This window comes from Pituophis catenifer, unplaced genomic scaffold (genome assembly GCF_029215685.1).
Source record: "Pituophis catenifer annectens isolate HBS135680 unplaced genomic scaffold, rPitCat1.0.hap2 SCAF_3, whole genome shotgun sequence".
Lineage (NCBI taxonomy): Eukaryota > Metazoa > Chordata > Lepidosauria > Squamata > Colubridae > Pituophis > Pituophis catenifer.
Window position 1 is genome coordinate 149,443,902 of NW_027256883.1, and position 19,852 is coordinate 149,463,753.

General features: G+C 36.3%; 1 protein-coding gene across 1 annotated transcript in view; it reads right to left on the bottom strand.

Moving 5' to 3' along the window:
* Positions 1–287: 287 nt before the first annotated feature.
* FGGY (FGGY carbohydrate kinase domain containing) overlaps positions 288–19,852 on the bottom strand; it is a 150,970-nt gene continuing 131,405 nt past the window's right edge. Inside the window, exons 15-16 of the mRNA XM_070939505.1 lie at positions 5,054–5,115; positions 288–395 (exon numbers count right to left, since the gene is read on the bottom strand). Coding sequence (XP_070795606.1) covers positions 314–395; positions 5,054–5,115 — 144 coding nt within the window. The 3' untranslated portion in view covers positions 288–313. The remainder of the gene's footprint in view (positions 396–5,053; positions 5,116–19,852) is intronic.

A 19,852-nucleotide genomic window follows, 5' to 3' on the forward strand; every position in this document is an offset into this window, starting at 1 on the left:
TCTATATACTCCACTTTTGCCTAATACACATATTTTTGTAAGCTTTTTAACAGATTATGCAATTCTGAAAAAATTGAATGCTGAATGATAGCTGTGGGGGTTCTGGTTGAGACACTGATTCAAGAAATGTAGATTTGACAAGTTTGTACCATGATATCACCTTAATAAAATACATCTCTGTTCATATTCAATAGGCTATAAAGTATGTTTTTATTTTTACTACAATGTTTCTCATTAATGTAAATAGCTAATCAAGAAAGTCAAAGAAATCAGTCCGACCTCTAATATGAAAGATAATTCTTCTTTATGCTCTCTATGCATTCTGCATGATGGATTTATATTTTCTTTGATCTTCCGCAAGTTTTAGAAACACTTGGTATTTCTTGTCATAAAATCTACAGAAAAAGCATAAAGCCCAACAAGTTAAAGGATTTGACAATATTTATAATCTAAACACTAAGAAGAATGCCATAGGCCCCTTCTATGCTAAACTCAGTGAAACAAACAAGACCTACTGATCAGCACAATATTGCCATGATGCTGCTCTGATTCAGTTACCGTATTTTTCCGTCTATAAGACGCCCCCATGTACAGGACATCCCCCCCTTTTCTTATCCATAATTCAGAAATCAATATTTTAAACATTAAATAGGCATTCATTTTGCAGAGTAAGACATTCGCTTACTAGTACCAGTATTAATTTTTTTGTTTTATGACATTTTTATGGGCTCAGAACACTCTGACATTACTGCTTCCTGTCGCATCTGGGCACTGGCTACATGTTCTCCGCAGCATCAGCTGACATCAGTTACATAAGACTCATGACTGGAGGAAACCTTTTAGCTTGTCTCTGCAATCAGAAGTTTCGCTCTTGAGGCTAGTTTGCAGAGATAAGGTATCGGCAGTTTCACAATCACGGTTCTCCTCTCTGGCCCCCATGTATAAGACATCCCTCCATTTTTAGGTAAATATTTTTAAGAAAAAGTATCATCTCATATACAGAAAGATACGTTAGATAGAGACCCTCTGCCTGAAGTTTTTGACAAATAGCAATAATGAAACACCAAAAAATACCATTGAATTTGCTTTAGAAGGGATCTTGGTAATATGTCCAATTCCATTTTATTTCCTACTTCAGACCATAAAAAGGAGAGAGAAGGATTTTAGCAACTGTTGGACAGGAGAATTGCAAAGGAATATGAAACTTGTCACTTATTAACTGAGGCACTACAGCAAAATTCGGGGGGGGGACCCCCATTCTTTCCTGAAACCATGTAAAATTCTATAGCAACACTAGATAAAGTGTAAAAGGAGGCTGCCAGGAATTTTGCAGTAGTTAAATGATCATCACAGATAAGTTGTTTCAACTGTCACTGTATTTATTTAGCACAGTTTGAGGGACAATGTCTGAAGTACACCCACTGTAATTCTATAGCAAGCAAATATTTGTTTTTTTGTGTTACAATGCTGTACAATGTCCCTTTGTCCTTTCAAACCATTGAGTTTGGACCCCACCATGGTCAGAGATGGAACTTGGCTCCACAATTACAATGCTATCTTGACTTTTTAAACTCCACCCTCCACCCAGTGCTGATGCCCCTGGTTCAAGGCGTTTGATTGTAAACCAGCAAAAGGGTCACATTTTTATTTATTTATTTATTTGTCAAGCATGTATGAGAAAATAAGTATAAACATAACATATAAACATATAAGTATAAATGTAAGAAATGAGTACGAATAAATGGGAACAGTAAGACAGGGATGGTTGGCACGCTGGTGCGCTTAGGCACACTCCCTTACAGACCTTTTAGGAATGGCGGGAGGTCCATGGTAATGTTACCCGAGAAGAAGCTTTGGAAAATTAGGTTAACAACTCTTAATGACTTTTTGGCAATGTTAGGAGCCTTGGTAGTACAGTGGTTTAATGCACCCTGTTATTAACACAGCTGCCTGCAATTTCTGCAGGTTCGAATCTTACCAGGCTCAAGGTTGACTCAGCCTTCCATCCTTTCTAAGGTAGGTTAAATGAGGACCCAGTTTGTGGGGGCAATAAATATATTTTGTATAAATATACAAAAGTATGAAGGCTATTGCTTAACACATTGTAAGCCGCCCTGAGTCTCCGGAGAAGGGCGGCATATAAATCAAATTTAAAAAAAAAATGTTGTTACAGTGAGCTCTAGGGCTTAGATCTTTTGAAATGAGTACTCTTAGGTCCTTGACAGAATGAGGATCGTCTACGAGGTCGTACCCTCCCAGATTGTTATTTGGTGTTCTGGTTTTTGTTTTCAATGTGTAAGACATTCCTCTAACAAATTATTAATGTGTCCAGTCTTATATAATTATGAAGTACAAATGTAACATGTAGGATTCTGTGTTTATTTCAATGGTTCTAATACCTAGGCTCTTACTACTAGAGTCATACATAGGGTATTTCTGTTATGAGTGATAGACCAAAGTGAGCTAGGAATTGGTCAATCAAAAGACTGAACTGTGATTGAGCTACTTAAAATCTAGGTCATGAATTCTATGGCTTTACAGAGCAGGTAAATACATCCTCTTGTATTTGCTGGCTACTCATGCAAAGTGATATTTCACTATCTGTAGTTACTGGGGTTAACAACCTCAAATATCACCAGGATTGTTTTCTTGCAGGTTATCATATTTCCAGAGAGTATCTGATGTGTTTTAAGAATTCTTATTTCAAAACAGCAGCCAGCATAGTTCATATCAAATATCCACTGCATTCAGTGGGAAACTTAATCCATATGCATTAGAGAGACTGTGCCACTTTCTAAAAATAGAAGCATGTGCCGGGACCAATGTGTAAACAAGGGAAGAATCTTTGGCAATTTCAAAACCTGAGAGTATTGGTTCAGATAATCTAATCTACGCCCATCCCTTCATGACCTTTTATTTTCTCATGGCTAATGACCTACCTCCTTTTGATTTTCCAACTACAAAAGAAAATTTGTCAGGGTGTCCTGACTAGTAGGAAATTTAAAGCAACAGGAATCTGAATGCATCACAGTACTGGAATTCTCCATGTGTTGAAAAGATGTTTCACTGTCACTTTTTCTGAGTCATCTTAAATCTAGACACATTTTGCCAGAGTTCATTTTGTGTTCACATTCATAACCTGTAAACAGATCAAAGTCTTCACTGCAAATAGCGAAGTAAAAATAGGAGAATTCTATGTAGACTTTATATGTAAAACTGTCAGTGAACCTGCAGATGGCACCAACGCACTTCTTCAATAAGTTTCCGTACTGCTTAATATTTGAAGAGACTTTATTTGAGCCTAAAATAAATTCACTTAAGAAACTTCATGAAAGGAACATTCTCTCGGTGTGTTCTGCCATCTTGTTGGAAGCTGGTAACCCACTTCAGGTTCAATCCTCTGCTTTACGTGAAAGCTGAAAGCAAAAAATATTCTGTGCTCCTAGGGAGGTTCTGATATTTTGAACCACTCATCTTTCATCCTGCTACCACTGAATGTATAAACGCAGAGAGCCCTCAGCTCAAAAATACTGCCTTCCAATCAAAGACCACAAAAGAGATAACAAGGATTAAGTTCTTCCTTTGAAAATATGTGATATTCGTGTTGTGAATTTATAGTGTTTAGGAGTCCTAGTGGGAGTCCAAATTTGTTTCTTAGGATAGCTTTTCCCTCTAGGCAAAACCAAAGACTTTGTTGAACCTCAGCAGGAGAGAAGGAGAATCTAGTCCAGTCTTAGAAAAACCGCGGAATCCCTTGTACCCAGGAAAGCATGTTAAATAAATAATATACCGGCAGAATAATTAGAAAAATCATGGAAAGGAAAGTGTCAGTAATTCTCTTCAGAAGTTTTGATTTATTAATTTCACAGGTTAGAATGAGGACAGAAGCTTCAACCAGTTTTGTAAACACAGCCTGTTAGCATTGTGGAAGTGGAGTGAAAGCCCAGATCCCTAAAGACTTTAAAAAGTAGAAATTTTCCATCCCTCTGGAAGGAAAAATGCTAGTGAACGCCATCATCCTTGCCATCATTCTCCCTGATGGAGCAAGGCCTTGGCCTCTTAAGTATGGTGGAAGGCTTGTGCCTTATCACCACTTCACCAAGCCCAGAAGATCTGGGCCCTCTGCCCATGCTCTGCTTAATAACCTCTGCATTCACTTTACAAGCACAACAGGATTGCGGTGTTGAACAAAGCAGTCACTTAATGACCACTTTAGTGAATGAGTGAGATTCCAGTTATGATCATAAGTGGAGGGCTACCTGTGTGTGAGTTGATAGATTCTTTTCTAGCCTCAATAGCTATCAGAAAGGACAATGATTTGAAAAGCAGGGCTTGGCCAGCCAGTACTACATGAAACTGAAGAAGAGACAAATAACAAAGTTGAGTCGTCTCTTGCTCTTCCATTAACTCTTGTGGGCCCTCTCTATTCCATGTCAGGGCCAGGAGCAGAAGAGAGAAAGAAGGAAGACTGGAAGGGGGAGGGTGATATGTTCACAATAAGCACTTTAAAAAACAGTACACAGTGAGCACAATTCCCAACATGCCATAAATTCATATGGCTCCACATGAATACGCAAATCCTAGCAATATTTTCCAGTGAAAATCAAAAATAGGGAGAGAACTTGCAGCAGAGAGAGGAAATGACTTGCTTAACTATTGTCAGTCTCTAAATTCGTCTACTTGCTGCAACACAGATATTGTTAAAAGCTGGTGAAATAATCAAAGTGCAACTATAGAGAACCAGCTTTTTTACTCCATAAAAAGCTCTATTACCACCTCAACAAGTTAAAATAGAGAAATACACATGGGTTTCCTAGCATGTGCTGATCACCTGGTATATTTATTCAGAACAACATATACCTTGGTTTTACTATCTTTCTAAAAGCATTTTACACATCAGGTTGCAATTTTTTGGCCACATTGTTAACTAAGTTATATCTTTAAAAATGGATATTTAAGAACAAAGGGATAAAAATTCATTTCCCAGTATAAATAGCTTTATGCAATTTTATAACTCTCTAACAAACAAAACTCACTGAAAAAATCCTATTACCTTTTATCCTTGTGGTTTGGCAGCACAATCCGGCCAATTTTCTCCATTTTCTCCATAGCATCCTGTTCAAAGATCAACAGAGTACAAATTTGCCTGTTTCAGTTTAACATTCTTGGTAAAAAAAAACAAAAAACAAACCATAGATGTTTCAGAAATTAAACAGACCACTGACGAGCTTTGACAAGATCATGTGAAATATGGTTTTTCCCACTCTACAATGGCAAACAGACTACTCAAGTAAGCCAAATATCCTGGAACCATGAAGTAATCTGATATTTTTTACACTTTAAAAACAAACAAACATAGGGACTAATTTAGAATTTGAATAAAATGTGTTGTGGAAATTATTAAAAATAAATAAAGGCTTCTATCCATGTGACTTCGATAATTTGGAAAATTAATATTTTTGAATATCTTGCCTTCAACCAAATTAAAATCTGTTTGGCCAAATTTCACTGAAAACAGATTTGGGTTAGTTTTGATTAATCCTTTCTGCTGATTTCAGTTCAAGACTTAAGGACTAATTTGTGGCATGCACACATGAAGCTCTTTGTTTTTCAAGAGCTGGACTGCTATTATCTTCTGTTAAAGTGCCATGGATCCTTTCTCTGCCAAGTGAATGAGGTAATAGTAGTTTTTAAATATATTTTGTTGTTTTAACAAATTAATATGCAGAAAGCATTGGGAATAAATGGACTATATCTCTATCTGCTCCAACAAACACTGACTGTCATCAATGATTATAGAAAATGGAGTCCAAAACCAATTACAGAACCAGCTTCTTCATGCCTATTGGACTGTCTATTCCCATAAAATCTACTTTAGGTTCACAGACCTTCAGTGGGGCACCTTTGCTAGTTATGCTCTGGATGAGTTTTACATTGATGGTCAATACTACTTTTTTCCAGCAGAGTACTAATTTCTTGTGAAAACAATTACCAATGGAGTTGAGGTTTTCCCCATCCTAATTATAACTTAGATATAGGCCCAAAATGTTTCTTTTTACTAAGGCCTTTAAGAGACATTTTAATAATGAACCCATCACTTTTTCTTATTTACATACTTTCAAGTCACCAAGTGTTACAAAAGAAGTCAAAACAAGAAAAATGGTCAAGCAAAGCCTGGATAATTCCCCCCCACTTTCCGAACTGGGCCGCCGAATTGGTGGGTGAGCGTGTGCGCGCGCAAAGCTGCATTTGTAAAAGCTGCACACACATGCGTGCAAATCCATCCTCTCTCTCCCCCTTAACCACTGCTGCTGATGCCGCATCCGCTGGTCCGCCAAAATGAAAAGGTTAGGGAATGCTGATCTAGACAAGTCCCTGGTTCTGTGGGAGCCCCAGACCTGTCTCATAAGCAATATTTCCAGAATATTAAAAGGGATGGAGCTAATCTAATTTTGGGAGGAAGAATGTTCCATAAGGCAGGCACCACCTCAGAGAAGATACATTTCCTGGGACCCACCAAATGTAGGCCCTTAGTCAATAAAAGCAGCAGCATTCTTTCCCAGATGTAGTGGAGTGAGTTGAATATGACCAGGGAAGAGCCTCTCCCTCAGATAGCCCAGCCCCATGCTATGCAGGGCTTTAAAGATCAAAACCAGCACCTTGAATTGGACCCTAAAACAAACTGGCAACCGATGCATTTCGCAGAGCAGAGATGTGACGTGCATTGTTCGATGGCCATGCCACTGCATTTTGTACCAGCTTCTGGATACTCAAGGGCAGCCCAGTGTGTCCCAGCTTGTGTTTAACCTGACTTCCGGTCTTTTATTAGAACTCAGTATGTTTTTAATTCTATATTTTATATTGAAAAGAAAGCACTTCTGAAATGATTTTGGTTACATCCACGTGACACATACAATATGCTGCATATATGAAACGGTGAAGTGTTGGTGGCTTGCCTGATTGTGTGTTATGATGAAGGTTTTAATTAGAATGTTAGTTTGTTTCATCTTAATAGGAAATCATGTCTATGGATATAGTACCCATATCCAGAAATATAAAAATGGAGTTCCTACAAGATGTATTACTGTATCACATGTCCTGCACACAATAGACACTATCCCAGAACCTTAAATAATGAAGCCATCTCAATAATTCTGTTTCTCTGATATTTGCAATCTCAGATTGCAAATCTCATTGACATAACCACATTTTGAGGGACTTCTGGAAGTCTAATTAAGGATAATAATTTTTTTGCAGATATTTGGAAGTAGCAAAATACAAGAACATCAGGTTTAGGGCCAACAAACCTACTCGTCCTCTTTCTTTAGCATTATATAGAGGGAATGTGTGAAAGACACCAATATTACAATAATTCAATTTCTACTGAGAGATTCACATTCTGCCTCTCTATATCTAGGTTGTTTATTGTATAATTGCTTTCACAATATCATAAAGAGTGCTCAATCTGGCACGAGTATATGAGAGAACTGACTTTGCAGAAATGTTCACAAACATTTTGCTTAAAGGAGCAAATGACTAATCCTGCCCACAATTAAGTACATTAAACCGCACATCTTAATTTGCTTAAGGCTTAACACTCTCATATGTTGTGGTCATTATTCATTCTTAAAGCAGTTATATTTTACTTATTTAATATACTAAGTAGGTTGCTTAAGTAGGTTACATATATCTACTTCCTCAAATTGTTTGGTTTATAGCCCATGCTTCCTTCAGGAGCGTCAATCAGTGTCTGTAAAAACTCCCTCCTCCAAATATCTCCCACTATAATTACTGTGTACTTTGGGCTAGTGAGCTTCTATGGCTGAGGCTAGGATCAGCCTCAGGATCTCCCTTTCACCAGTCCACCTTAACTGATGCACTGCATTTAAATATAGTTAGAAATGAAGAAGAGTGAATCAGGCCACAGTGTAAACAGAAGATTTCATTAGCTACCGTCAGTCACAAATGCTCATTTTAGGGTAATATATTTGAGAGGGAGGAAGAATTAGGAAGCTAGTAGCACCTTTTCCAACCTACACATTTTATTGAAAGGAATATGTTTTATTAAGCTGCAGCTCACGTCATCAGATCAAAGAATGCTATCTGGTGCTACCATAAACTAACAGTGCTCCCCACCTACAACATGGGGCGGAGTGGGAGTTATCTGGGCAGTTGGGCCAAGAGAGACTTGTTGGCCCAAGGCTACCAGCAAACTTCCATGTCTTAATGGACTTAAACCTGGATCTCCCTGATGGCTTTCTATAACTATAGTATGTTTCATTCATGACATGCTATTAGGTCGGGGTGACATGATAGCAGTGTTCCAATATCTCAGGGGTTGCCACAAAAAAGAGGGAGGTCCACCCAAAGCACCCAAAGGCAGGACAAGAAGCAATGGATGGAATCAAGGAGAGAAGCAACCTAGAACTAAAGAAATTTCCTGACAGGTAGAACAATTAATCAGTGGAACAACTTGCCTCCAGAAGTTGTAAATGCTCCAACACTGGAAGTTTTTAAGAAGCGATTGGACAACCATTTGTCTAAAATGATATAAAGTTTCCTGCCTGAGCAGGGGGTTGGACTAGAAGACCTCCAAGGTCCCTTCGCTCCATCCATCCACCCACTCACAAACACACACACATATATATATATGATTTACACTTCTGCAATAAATGTTAAAGCTTATTAGGAACAGGGGATAGGACTATATGATTTCCAACATTCCCTCCAATCCTTCTATTATTCTTGCTCCAAAATGGGATTTTTGTGCTGGCTTCACAAACCTTTAGCCCCACCCTGCCCTGGGAAACATTCCACTGGAATTTAATTACTGTAGTAGTTTCAAAAAAGCACTGTGAAAATTGGCTGCCAGGTTAACTGTGTCATTGTTAATGGCAGCTTTCATGTAAGCATTCTCTTTGGAGGTTGAATGTTGTCATTAACATCCATGATGTCACAAGCATTTTTCATTAGTCCCCCACAGATTAAAAAAAACACACAACCCTGCAGTTTAAGCACAATGCCTTAATAGTGGGGGAAAGAATACTTTTCATAGACATTATATTTTGCTTTGTGTGCTGAAAAAGATACCACATCCTCAAAACCCAGAAGAAGCATTTCTTTGTAGAATCCCATACCATGTCCCAAAGAAACAACTATGCATTTGTTGCACTGCAAAGCGATCATATGGAAAGGCGTTAAGTGATCTGAAAAGTAAGGAATGTAATGGGGAAAGACAGAAACAGCTAGCAATTCCCTTCTGCAATCCACTTGTTCCTGTTTAGATCAGAAGAATCATACAACCTGAAAAATATTCTGCTTAACTTGTTATTGTTTTTGAGACCATCTAGTATTTTCAGATAAATAAATGCTTGCAGAAGATTTATTTCAAAGCAGTTACTTACTCACTTAACTTCTAAAGCTGTCCTTTCCTTATTTTTTCAAAAGAAGAAAACCATCAAACTATGCCAGGAAGCATAATAACCCCTTACTTCTTATCTCTGAGTAGGAAGTAGGGATATGACCTAAGTATTACAATGCTTGTATTTACCAAATACTATAGACTCCACAGATAATATAAGTTTCATTAGCTACAGTACAGGAAGCCTTACTACAGCAGTAGAGAAATGTCTACAGAGATTCTCAATCATCCAGATCATGGTTGCCCAAATGTTTGTCCCAGTACTTCAGAACTGAATAAGCTCCTTGGATGAGAAACCAAATGTTTTCAAACAAAAAACCAAAAAAGTCCCCCTTGCCTTTTGGAAAAAGTACCTTTGGGACCACAATGAGAAAGAACTTACTTTAAAATGTCTGGGCGGTTGCTTCTAACTCAAACTACAGCTGAATCCATTATTCCTGCTATTATTTGTTCCAAGAAAGTAGAAGAGTGAGAAGAAATAAATACTTACTTAGAACTGAAACTAAAGACTTTTCTCACTTTGTTTACTGAATAAAAAAGGAGGAAGGATCGCCAATGAGATCTGGTATGCTGAGTCTTAAATCAAATTCCCAAAGATTTGCAAAAGCCCATTACATACCTCTTATATGTTGTATAATTATAGCTATAATGAGCAATCTTAAACTGTCTGCTTCTTGGAGAGGATGAGATTTTTCAGACACCGTCAACTAATTCTAATGACAAGGTACAACATATATAAAACTACAGAAGGCAGTGACACCCCAGAGTGCACTGGAGTACAACTTTCCTATGTGAAAATTTTGACAACCTATGTTATCTAAAAAGAGTAACATGCTGGGTGCAAATGTGATAGCATCCTAGGGAGCTGTGGCTGGTAGCAGACTGTCAGTAGGTGAAAAGGTCTTTCCCATCATTCTTTCATAACCCATAATTATCAGGGAGAGGAAAAGGGAGAGAGCTAAGTAGCATGATTGCTTAACTTTTACGCTGTCCTTGTTTTTTTTCTGGGAAAGGAGTGTGCCAGATTTCCCGGGACCTGACATGACATTTTATTCATAATGATATGGTTAATGAGGGTGGATTATTGCACAAACAATTCCAGATTCCACATGTCTAGAGTTATAACACCAGTTAGGATGAAAAATTTGGTTAAGTATGTCCTCAAATGGACTCCAATTTTATATAGTTTTCCAAGTAATAATCTTATTGAAAATTTGGTCCTTAGCTGGTTCTCGTACAATCTGATTGTCACAGATACAGAAATTCTGTTCTGCCCTTTGCATCTCATTAAAACTTAAAACATCCATTTTCAATTCTTACTTGCTTACTTTTATTCAAAAATAAGCATTACATAACTGTCTTCTACTATATTATTATTTTAGTTCCAGAATAAAATGTTTGTTGTACCTGAGCTTTTTCTCTCATTTCATGTAATTCTCCTACAAAGTTTTATGCCACTTTTAGATTTGCTTCTGGGTTTCCCCCCTCTGTTTTAAAAAGCTATTTATTATTGTATTTTTTGTCCTCTCTCTCTCTCTCTCTCTCTCTCTCTCTCTCTCTCTCTCTCTCTCTCTCTCTCTCTCTCTGTGTGTGTGTGTGTGTGTGTGTGTGTGTGTGTGTGTGTGTGTAAAGCTATCTTTGGAACTGATGGAAATGCAAAGATGAAATTACAAAATACATATAAATTATAAAGGAAGTACACACGTCATCTCTGAAAACTTAAATGTCTATAGATCCTTTAAGAAATCCCAAAGAATAATTATATAGAACACCAGAAATGGAAAGCTTCATTTGCCAACTATCAATATAGAAGGCATTATATCCTCACTTAGGGGGAAGTTAATAGTAAGGAGAAGAAATTCTCATTTCAGCTGGTGCTCAAATAAAAATATACTTGGTTTAATTTATTGGTTTGTTATATATGACCATAATTGGCATGGAATCTTGGAAGGTTAACAATCATAAAACATTAACAAATAATTCAAAAGCATTAATACTAACAATCCCCAACAGTGCCAAATGGTCTCTAGAAGAATTAGTTTTTTATCAACTTCCAGGAGGTCATGAGAATGAAAGTTAACCAGAGTTTAGGAGGAAACTATTTAATAAACCAGAGACCATCAATTGAAAAATGTGGTTTTCAAGCTCTTCCCCCAAGTTTCTGAAAACAGGACTACTTATATATTAGATCAGTGGTGGGTTGCCCCCAGTTCGGACCGGTTCTATAGAACCGGTAGTAAAACCGGTGGGAGGCTCCGCCCACTCCACCCACTGACCTAGACGTCTTCAGAAGTGATCTGCGTATCGGGCACGATGCGAACCAGTAGTAAAGGTAAGTAGAACCCACTCCTGTATTAGATGTAAAATAACATATTGAATAGGACAATTCCACTTGGAAAAGGCAGTCTTACAAATACCCACGAGCCAACCCATACACAGACAGAACTTTTTAAACTAGAATATTATATTGGATTTGAAGATAGCATATGAATAGTTAAAACAGACTGATAGGAAGGAGAGAAAGAAGGCGATGCATGAATCAACATGTGTGCAATGGAGATTAGAGGTGAGTGGGTTGATGGGAAAATCAGAGATCCAATATTTATTTTTATACACGTACAAAATGGTGGGAATGGATGAAACTTTTTAGATAGTAAGTCAAGTATTTCTTTTCTAACTGCAGACACACACACATACAAAATTGATTACAAAGTAAAATGGGAGGAAAAGGTTCTTCAAAGTTATTTCTGATAAACATTTTCAGGCACGTAATTTAACAAAAGAAATCAACTTGTTTTCAAGCAGCAGAATAAGCATCAGCTCACAAAGGCTATAGAAACTAGTCTTGTATATAGTTTGTCACATGATCAAGACATTCACATTGTGGCTTTTATCTTGTTTGTAGGAATATTCCAAGAATTACACAAGTACAATAAATGCTTTCTTTCACTCACTCACTTATTCACTCACTCACATATTCTAACATGGCTTTTAAAATTATCTCTATTCCCCTTTCCCGTAAAAGTTGTGCTAAAATTAAAATATAAACATTCATGTTTGACCATAATTTGATCATGATTTCTAAAGGCAAGGCAACATGCAAGTGAATATTTTCAGACAAAAATAGAGGCTCTGTATAATAAATAAAAGGATGCATTCATAGTTTCAAATCTTTGTTATAATGTCAAAGCTGAGAAAGATACAAACCAGTAAACAGACTAGTCAGCAATGATGATTAAAACTGCAACAGTCACTTTTCTATATATATACAGAAGAAAACTAGGCCTATCAACCATGATTTTTAGATTAAAAGGAGGAAAAAACATGTTTTTTTTTAAAAAAAAGAATGAACAGCGAATGAAAGCAATGTCTGTTCATAACTTATTAAAAGTGGTAAAATGGTACAATTTCTCTAAAACAGGATTTTCTATTATAGGAGGAAAAGAAGGATATCATGCAGGTGGACTTAATTAATGAATATAAACATTAAAGCCTCTTCTCTGTGCAGAGCTCTGTTCAATGACCTTAAATTACTCTATCTGAAGCTGGATAAGGAACATCCCAAGAGAGTAGTTTAAAAATACCGAAGACACCGCGTACAAGGAAATGTTTGGGGTTTGGGCTACACACTATATGTACTATGAAGTGTGATGAAGCATGATAATAATTGATAGCTCAATTATAGAAATTAATAAAGTCTCTGGAATTAATTGATCATTTAACAACTTATTGCCTTGTTGCTAATAAAAGGAAAGAAATAGCTTAATGCCTCAAAAGCATCCTACTCAGCTTCTTCCTTACATGAAGTAAGCTGAGCTAAACAGGTCTATCCCCAGCAGTTTATTCTTAGTTACATATTTTATTTATTTATTTATTTATTTATTTATTTATTTATTTATTTATTGGTTCGATTTATATGCCGCCCTTCTCCGGAGACTCAGGGCGGCTTACAATGCGTTAAGCAATAGCCTTCATACTTTTGTATATACCTGCTTAGTAGGGCTTTCGGCCCCCTCTAAGCGGTGTTCTTCTTTATACAAAGTCAGCTTATTGACATATGAATAAGATCCACCAATATAATGGTGAAGAAACATGAAAATCTTTATCTTGTTCAATTTTAATTTTGGTACAATTTTATTAGGCAGTCTAGTGATATTACAGTAGAAGGTTCTGATTATAAATTATGTTTATATGTTGGGGATAACTTACAATTTTAAATAACTGCTTTCACTGCAAAATTTTATAAGGATGATTCAACATTTTGCTAAGTATTCAAGACATAAAATTAACTGGGAGATTTTTATTATTTCCTTTAATTATGTCTTGAAACTATGGCATTTGGCTATTTTGGAGTAGTTGTGTTTACACTGAGTTAAGAAATTATTTTGAAAAGCTGAAAAATATTTCTGATATTAAAGATTAGATTACGCATTACAGAGATGTTGAAAAGGCAATTTTATCTACTAATAGAAAAAAAAAACTCACTATATTTTTATGTAGGATACAAATTCATAATATTTATAATGTCAGACAATCATTAATTACTATTTTCTCCCTAAGGTAAGAGTTGTAAATCTGTTTGACGTTTATTGATGTGTGACATATATCAACAAAAGTTTCTCCCTTTTATGTTTTTTCTTTGTTTTGTTTTTGTAGTTTTACATGTATCTCTTTCCTTTTTTAATTTTTTAAAAATTTCTATTCCTTTCTGTAGAGCTTGCAAATACATTTCTATACTGCCTAATACACACACACACACACACACACACATACACACACACACTGGCAGAGGGATGGGCAAGAATCATTGCCACCCAGAGTCCACTAAAATTGAGCAGCTAATAAATTTAAATAAATAAATCTTGAGATCACATTTCCTTTCCTTTCAAGAAAATATGATACATTAAAAATAAATAATAAATAAAACTTGCAAAAATATAACAAATGATAAGCAATTTCTATTGACCATCTACTTCTTTTCTTCCAATAGATCCTTCAAAGTTTAATGTAATCCTTCGTCTAGCACTGCTAATCCTCCCAACTCATCCCGTTTCATGTTTGACAGGAACATTGCATTTTGTCCAATATAAAAGCATCTGTAAAGGTATCACTAAAAACTCATTTATTCTTTCCCTGGCCTCATCCTATCCATAAGCAACGAAAGGAGGGGAAAAGATGAGAGGGAAATGGGCACAAAAGGAGTAAGAATTTGTTTATTAAGGATCGGCTACAGAACAAAGCAGCTTTTGGAAGGCATCAAATGTGTCAACAACCAATCCAGGGACTGTCCGTTGTATAAACAGATCTATAGATAGATGGCAGCTGGGTGAAATCAAATGGAGAAAAGGGTCAGTGTAACTGGAGGAAGAGTTTTCTGGCATTCCAGTCATGATGTTACTCATTTATTAAAGAGGCTAAACTTAGAAGCAGAATGAGCCATACTGATTGTCATTCCATCAGTCCTCAGTTGTAAAGCCTGTCTTGTGTCTGTTGCTAATATTAGACCGCTGCTTGTTTCACTTGTTTTACTAGGGCCTCCCCCGCAATATCCCACAATGAACAAATAATTAAGTAATTGTATTTAGTGGGCAGCTAACACTTTTGCCCAAATTAAAATGGGTCGGATGCCAGTCTGACTGCCCAGCAGTGGGAGGCTCAGCTTACGTGGGCATGAAAGGAGCCCAAGAGCTTAATTCTCTTTTCAGCTCCCAAGCTTTGCTGGCACCAGGCACAATGTTTCATGTGTGTTGGTCTCTGACTCAGCAAAACCCAGCTTTGCACAGTGAAAGGGACAGGTGTCCTTGAACTGGACTGTGACTCAGAACTGGGAAGGGTTCAACGGCATATGGCAAGGGATTATATAAAAATGTGGGCAACCAATGTCTTTAACCTGTGAAGAAGCAAGGATGGAAAACAACCACAGCACCGGTTCTATCCATAGTCCTGCACTGTTGCATAAAATTCCCATTGTATTATTTGATAGCTATTAGAATTCCATAAATCTGTTCAATGCTGATAAATCCGTTCAGAAAGGTTGCTGATTGACCAACCATGCTAAGGGGAGACTCACACTACCATTTACAAGATACAAAATTTCTAATTACATTATTATCCCCCCGCCAACCCCCCCCCCGTAAATAACCAACTGTGGAGCGAAGAGAGAGAAGGAAGATCTACACATTTTCTAGCTTGATTATAACTAAACCCCTCGTTTATTGTTTTATTCAATTACAAGTGACAATTGTACAATTCTAATTTTATTCAATTACATTTAATATTATAAATAGTTTGATCCTACTATCAGAGCTGGCTGGATCATCTTAAGTGAACTATTTAGGACTATAATGAAATCTCCTTTGAATTGAGTTCAATTCACTGTGAATTCATGGGGAGTTTTCTTTGCAACAATTCTAACCAGGTTCAAGTTCCTTTAGTATTTTATTTAAGTATCTAAGTATTTTATTTTATATGTATTTTAGTATTCTGGATAACCCAATATTGGCTAGGTGTTTTCAGTCTTTTTCTCCCTTTTTCCCTTGCTTATGGCTCCCTAATACAATCCGGGAAGGCTTCCATTAAGGAATTAACATACAATATATGCTCATTACTGCACATACTGTTGCTAGATGGAAGTCTCAATAGCATACAAAATCTTTAAGGAGCATTTTCAAGTCATACCAGCTGGCATGGTTCATATCAAATACTATGAGAATTTCTTGAAATGCCAACTTTGTATCTCTGGAGGTTCTGTGTTTAAAACCTCCTGCACTCCAGAAGCTGTTTTTCTTTTTATATTGTGAACTATGCTCTGACTGTTATACTCCTTTAGCCTATTTACAATAAGGTTCTTTTTCAGAAATTATAAACAGATATACATATGTCACCCACATGCTTTATTTTTATGGCTTCATAGCTGTGAGACGCAAATTATCTCAAATTTGGTAGTAAATTTTTGGTGACTTTTTCTTTTTTTAAAAAATCATTGTTTATGATCAAAATACCATCAATATTAGTATTTGTATCTTATTGTCAGTGAAATTCACTTTTTAAACTCTTTATGAAGGAAATTCCATGCGTAAAAAAGTCAAAGTAGGAGACTATCACATCCTATGTAAGTGAAGTGTAATAAGTGTAGCCTAAAGTAAAGGTAAAGGTTCCCCTCACACATATGTGCTACTCATTCCCGACTCTAGGGAGCGGTGCTCATCTCCATTTCAAAGCCAAAGAGCCAGCGCTGTCCAAAGACATCTCCGTGGCCATGTGGCCGGCATGACTAAATGCCAAAATTAAAATATTAACGAAAAAATAACTTTATGACCACCCGTCACATTTATGACTTTTGCAGGTCTATAAAGGAAAGAAAAGCTGAAGTAAGCCCAGTTGCAGTTTCACTTAGTGACTGTTTTACTTAACCACTGAGTTGCTGGTCCTAATTGTAAGATAAATGAGAACTCATTGTATGTGGGAAAAATGCCAGCAGTTGGGAATACCAAACCACAGAAATCTACTGTAATACAGTATACACAGAATTGTTCTTGTGGGAATTTTATGACATGCAAAATGATCTTTTGTAAACTGTAGCTATCCAGTTCTACCTGCCTAACTTCCTTATCAAACTTCGTATTCATTGGTTTAGTAGCCTGAGTATTAAAATCCTTTCCACAATGCACCAGAATATCCATTCCATCCCCTCAAAAGCAACTCTTCTTGAACTATTGATGTATATCTTCAAAGGCTATAATAATACTTCTGTTATCACAGAAAAGAATAACTTCCCTCCTCAGATGCAAAATAATTGCTACATGACTTGATTTATTTTACATGTTAGAGATTGTCTCAATGTAGTAGAAAAATATCCCAAATTCTACAGACAGAATTGTGAAGCATATGCTTCCTAACGACATATATTAGCTCTTGCTCTTTCTCCCTTTTCTGAAGAAGATAATACAAACAGGCTGGACTTACAATACTACCCTTATGTGTTTAATCATGTGTAGTTGGGAGAAACATAATTTCCCACTGAGCTACATGTATTACCCTGTTCCTTTATATGCTGAATAAATGTTGAAAAGTTTGTTAATTATTTAAAAATATATTATTTCTAAGTAACTTAGATTTGGGGGGTTTCAGTACTTGTAAAAGAAAATAAAAATGTTCCTTCTCCACTAATGTTAAAAACAAAAGCACCTCTCCCACCTATATTTCACAACCTGCCTTGAGGCCAAATAAAGCAGGTGATCAGCAGCCCATTTAGTGATCAACAATACACTTAGAACAGTTTGGAACAAGGTATAACATCCATATTAATAGAAAAGTGACAGACAATGAGAAAGGAAAATCATGAAACATATGCCGAAACATCCTTAGACTTTGTACAGGAAATCTGGGATAATTGCAAGATTCTGTTCAAAGATAATACACTAATTTCATTGTTCAGAGGTAGATGAGGGTTAGCAATAGAAGAAAGAAGACAGCAAAGAGATGATAGTTCCATTCAAATACTGGATAGATGCTTGGTTCTGAAAGCTACTGAACTCTAAATTTTATGAGAAGCCATTTGACCAAAAGTGCAGAATGAAAGTTTACCCCAGCTATTTTTTGCAACATTTATGGCATACATTTTGCTTTCATCGGCTTCAAATTCAAACATTTCTTCACCATCTGGTGACCGGGTGCTTTAAAAAAAATCAGTTATTTACTTTATGATCTACAGCTACAGCACTGTTTACATATTAGAAGGTTTTCACAATTCCTTCCATATGTTCATTTACTCTCTCATAAAAACGCTTTCCATTTAGCCCATTTACAGGAATATACTCTGCTCTGTCAAATATTTAAGCACGAACCCCAGTATAGCTCTTTTGACTATCCAGCTGGGATTTTATCATGAGAACCATTTCACAGCCCCTCCCTCATTTTATTACCATAAAAACCCACGAGCATACTGTTAGGCTTCCTAACTTTGTGCCCAGCAAAACAGTTTAATCATTCATCAAAATGCTGGTTGGGGAATTCTGGGAGTTGAAGTTCACAGTTCTTAAGTTGTCAAGGTTGGACACCCCTCCTATAGGGTATGCTGTTCTCTACCATCAAGTATTAATCCAGAATATGAAATTCCCATATATCTATAGATTTCATTATGCCAAAATGCTACTACATAGTCTAACTGTCTATCATCAGGTATGCCCTATATTTTAAAATGTCATTCCATTACTTTATTGCAAAGATGCAGAGCCCTGCCACTAGGGCATTCAAGAATTTTGTTTAAAAATAAATGAAATTAATACTGTGAAATATGCTATTCTGCTAAATTTGTACTAGTATTATGGCTCACCCCATGTACATTTACTGAATAGATATAGATGGGAGAACTGACTTCATATAGATCTTTTTATTTAATTTATATACATTCGTTCATGTACATTCATTCATACCCTCATTAATATAGTCCTTATTCCATCTGATACTTTTAAGCAGTTAAGTTTATGTACATTTTTAGGAAGATATATTCTTCAGAAATCAATACTATCTGAATCCACAAACATACACCTTTGTGAACATACAGTTTTATACATAGATGATGTTAACTAGCTCAGAAAGGAAATACACATTAGAAAAGAACATTGAACTACCATCACTTTATTTTAAAAAGGCATGAAGCAAGACTATATGATGAGCAAACATTGAATAAAACAGAATTGTGTCCTTTCACAATGGAGGAACCAATCCGAGAATTCTAAGGTATGTGTTGATGATAGTAGCAAATGACTAGCCAAGACATGCTAGGATCCCTTCTATGAAAAAAGAATAATAAACACCTTTCCCACTGTGATCTCCAACTTTTTATGAATTCAGGTAAAATGATGAGAAAAGTCAAACAAAGTAGTTCTCTAACTTCTGGCCTAACAATGTGGCTAACATGGAGTATTAAGAGCCAGTGTGACAAACAAATTAAACAAACTATGGGAACTATCCTTTGGTCTCTTGTAAAAAAAATGCAATTTTCTCAAAAAATTCATAATGAATTGAGCATCTGATGTTGGATCTCCCATAAATATAAGCCAAAAGTGGCTTTATATTCAGCCCATCCATGCAGACAATCCAAACTTTCTGCATCTGTTGTTGAAACTGAAGGAAAAATAGATGGTGTCTTCCCTTGAGGAGGTAATGCCCTGGTAATGGTATGCTGTTTAGTTCTGAACATTATTATTTTGTTCTTTGTCATCCAATTTACTATATTGAGGAATCTGCAAATCACACAGCACTGTTCTATTGACTGGCGTATAAGCCTAAGAAACAAACCAACCCACCTCTAACATTCCAATAGTTACAGACTTGAACTCAGCCATTTGAAACAATACAATTAATGCAACATTCTCAGAGACAATTATTTTTTCAAGATATGGCTTTCCTCAAACCTATCCAGGCAAT